Source organism: Lipotes vexillifer, unplaced genomic scaffold, assembly GCF_000442215.2.
Source record: "Lipotes vexillifer unplaced genomic scaffold, Lipotes_vexillifer_v1.1 scaffold457, whole genome shotgun sequence".
Taxonomy (NCBI): domain Eukaryota; kingdom Metazoa; phylum Chordata; class Mammalia; order Artiodactyla; family Lipotidae; genus Lipotes; species Lipotes vexillifer.
The window spans coordinates 184,208-188,033 of NW_006781006.1; the positions used below are offsets into that span (position 1 = coordinate 184,208).

General features: G+C 36.3%; 1 protein-coding gene across 2 annotated transcripts in view; it reads right to left on the bottom strand.

Moving 5' to 3' along the window:
- Positions 1-554: 554 nt before the first annotated feature.
- Positions 555-3,826, bottom strand: part of SDC2 (syndecan 2) — a 124,199-nt gene continuing 120,927 nt past the window's right edge. Inside the window, exon 5 of one of the 2 annotated variants that reach the window (XM_007454419.1) lies at positions 555-2,954. In XM_007454419.1, coding sequence (XP_007454481.1) covers positions 2,791-2,954 — 164 coding nt within the window. In that variant the 3' untranslated portion in view covers positions 555-2,790. The remainder of the gene's footprint in view (positions 2,955-3,826) is intronic. The other variant, XM_007454420.1, reaches the window with a different exon arrangement.

Sequence of the window (3,826 nt, forward strand, 5' to 3'; positions counted from 1 at the left end):
AATTAACTATGTTCTACTTATTTAGCTTAGTCTCTTAGACCCTAGACAAACAGGCTGCATCCTCAGGAAGCAAGTGCATTTTGTCTAACTTGCCAAAAAAAAAAAGAGCAAATATCAATTCACTAAACATTTGATCTGAAACTATCAACTTTTAATGTTAATAGGTGGCAATTTCTGCAATCTTGTCCAAACGAAATTCAATGTTATTAACCAGGTCCTAATCCTGAAGTTCAGGTACTAGGCACCTGCAGGTGAAACCTTTTAAAAAAATGAGCTCATACCATTTCCCCCACATGCTGAAAATGGGACAGTTTGAATATTGCAAGTCTCTCAAACAAAGCCATATTCATTCACATGCAGGAAATCATTTAGATGTGGTTAAGGAAACAGGAAATCTTCGCATTGGCTTTAATATTTATATTTTACCAAAATTTTCCTGAACTTGGTAATCATTACTAACACTTCTTATAGTACTATTTACTGCATCTTAAAAATAAAATAACTAAGCAGAAAATGTACAGTTGAAGAAAACTGGATGTCAGTCTATACAATGATTTTTTACTTTCAGCATGACAGACTTTATTTTGGCACTTTAACAAATATTTTGCTTTACAGCAGTGACAAAATGTTTGCCAGAAATCTCCTTTTCCTGGCATGGATATTCCAAGCAGTTGTTATTCTACGAACTGAATTTCGCTATGCTTTGCACAGTTAGACGTATACCCACTACGTTCCTAACCTCCGTAACCGAGGGACATTGTGCAGCTTTAAGAAGGTGCTATCACTTCCTTTTAATCACTTCAAAGTGGACTGATTGTGCAAGTGACTGGACAGGAATTTGAGAATTAAGGCCATTCAGAATTGACGTCAACACTGTTCCGAGTGCTGCATTAAAAAAAATTTTTTTTAATGAGTTCTGTGGCAATTCCGGGGAATGTTCTCTAAATGAAGGATTCATACTTCATTAACAGTAAATTACATGTTGGAAAGGTGGCTGTTTTTGCTGTCTTCCTACTTTGGCCACTCACAGTTTAAAACAAAATTGGTGGTAAAATAGAAAAAGGAAATGTTCAGTTAAAAGGCAGTCCCCAGACAGGGTACTCTCATATTTCCAGCTCTTCCTCAGGCTTTCTGGCAATTGCATTCCTAAGCAGTGAGGCCCTCCTTTTAATGCACAGAGCCTCCCTGCCTGACTCTTATCCCCTACAGTGTGAACTATGGTATTCCATCTATTACCTCTTCGGTTAAGCTTCAGGAGAGATTTGGAGCAGTTTCGAAGGTAAAACAATCTACAGGACTAAACCATAGACACCGACGTCAGGAAAGCCCCCTTTAGTCCTTGGGAATTTATGGTCCTAAAAGTTATTTGCAAGAGCAGGCATTCGTCTCAATATTGCCATCAGCTATCTCCATAAAGGTTGCAAAAGTCACAATTCCCTCTCTGGCGCCCTTTCGATATCTACTTTCAAACATACACAGGATGATATATTCAGATTTCCTCTGGCCAATTCACAAGTGAATCTGGTAATAAACAGCCTCATCACTGAGCTCTTTGGTTTTTGATTTACAGACACTGTGGAACACTCAGAAATCAAACCCACAACATCCTTGAGAGCAGACGGTCGTTAGCAAAGGGGAGGTGTACATTTGACCGAAAATGTACAAAATTTATAACAGTGACATTTTCAATATTAGGCCACATGATTTATTCAGTAGTTTTTATGTTCTCAAATTACAATTTACGTCTATTCGTAAGACTACAAAAGTTACCATTATAATCGTCTGTTCTTATAAAATACCAACTTTTTTTTTTTAACCGTTATATATACTCATTAACACCAGTCTGCGAAGAGTTACACAGAATCATAGGCACTTCAAAGGCTTAAAAAGATGTTTACAATTTAAATGCATTTTTAAGAACAAAAACGGATTTTTTCCTTAAGTCCCTACTCGTACCTTCAAATTGCAAGAAATTAACAAATACAGTGGCCAAAGGAATCTGCAGCAACTTCTCAAAATACTGTTATCATCTTTGGGTTTGCTGAGGCTTGTCAGTAACTCAAATCCTCCCAAAAGAAGATCTGATTAGACAGACATGACTAAACAGTTTTGCGGTGATAATCCAATTTTAAACATTAATTCGCTGTTGCAAATCTGCCTGAAGCTACAGGTAATGAAAAACAAAGCAAGTGTAAAACGGATAGTCTGACACTTAAAAATTTATACAAAGTGGAGGTTAAAGTTTATATATTTGAAAATCACATATACACTAAATTACCATTATCTGAAATTTCCAAAGACAAACCGCACCGTAACAGCTACAAAAGGCATAGAGTTTTGTTTTGTTTTCAAGGGGCCAAGAGGGGCGAGCAGAGGAGAGGGGAACAACAGATAAATTAACAAAGTAAGACGAACTTGGTAAGGTCAATCTGAGACATGCAGACTCAAATGAAACAGCTTTCATCTTCAAACCGCAGGATAAAAACACTCTTTTCATATTTGCACATAAAAGTTTAAACCGATTCCATGAACATTGAGGGTTTTTATAACATAATATTTTGCCACTGCTATTCACAGAACACTGCAGATGTTAACTTTGAATTTTTATGTTGTTCTAAAGGAATACATGAAAAGTTTTAAATACAATGGGATTTTATCATTAAAGTGCCAGAATGGCTCTTTAATGAAAAAAAACAAAAACAAAAAAACAAAGATCTTCATTATTCTATGCAAAAGCTTTATTTTTAAAAGTTCAGTGATCTCATAAATAGAGACACTAAATGGGAGTTTTCACGCATAAAACTCCTTAGTAGGTGCTTTCTGATAAGCAGCACTGGATGGTTTGCGTTCTCCAAGGTCATAACTTCCTTCATCCTTCTTTCTCATGCGATACACCAACAGCAGGATAAGGAAAATTGCAAAGAGAAAGCCGATAACTCCGCCAGCAATGACAGCTGAAACACACCAGAAGGAAGATTACTCTTAGAAGAGATTCAAGGGTGGCAGAAATTAGCTTTGTCAAGCCCAATCTATCTACACTTTCCTAAAAAGCTTAATTTAAAAACCCCAAAACTGGATTCAATGAAGCAACCAGGTAATTATGCAAATCTGACATTCCTCAGGAGGTATAATACTTTCTTTGATTAATATTAATAATATCCCCCAAAAGCCTCAATAAGAAAAATCTGGCTGTGACCTCAACTAATTCCATACTTTAAAACTCTTGAGTCTTTTCGGTATTCACATTCTGTAGTCTAATCTTCTAATTGCTTTTTTCAATGAAAACACAAAACATGATATAATCGACTTAAATTCTGTAAAGGAAAATAAATATGAAAAAAGCATGCAAATTTCCTTTCTAGTCTTGGATTTGGGACTATCCGCTTTCAGGGATCAAGTGTTGTACAGACATAGAGAACAGATTTCTGGTTGCCAAGGGGCGCGGGGAGTCGGGGATGGATGGACTGGGAGTTTGGGATTAGCAGGTGTGAACTATTATACATATGCATAACTGAATCGCTTTGCTGTACATCAGAAACTAACACAACATTGTAAATGTAAATGTATACTTTAATAAAACAAAATTTTTAAAAAAGGATTAAGTGTTCTAAAATCTTGCAAATCTTCCCCTTTAAAATCAAATGTTAATACTTTCATCAGTGAGTTACGATTAGAGACAACATCCTTTAATACCTTGGGCACTATATCAATGGCCCTCCCCATAAAGAACCTTTCCTTCTCTTAAATTTGTTTTGAAATCAGGATGAATGACTTGGATCAAGACTGACTGATTTTCATATTCTGCCACCCCCCCGCCCCCCCCCCC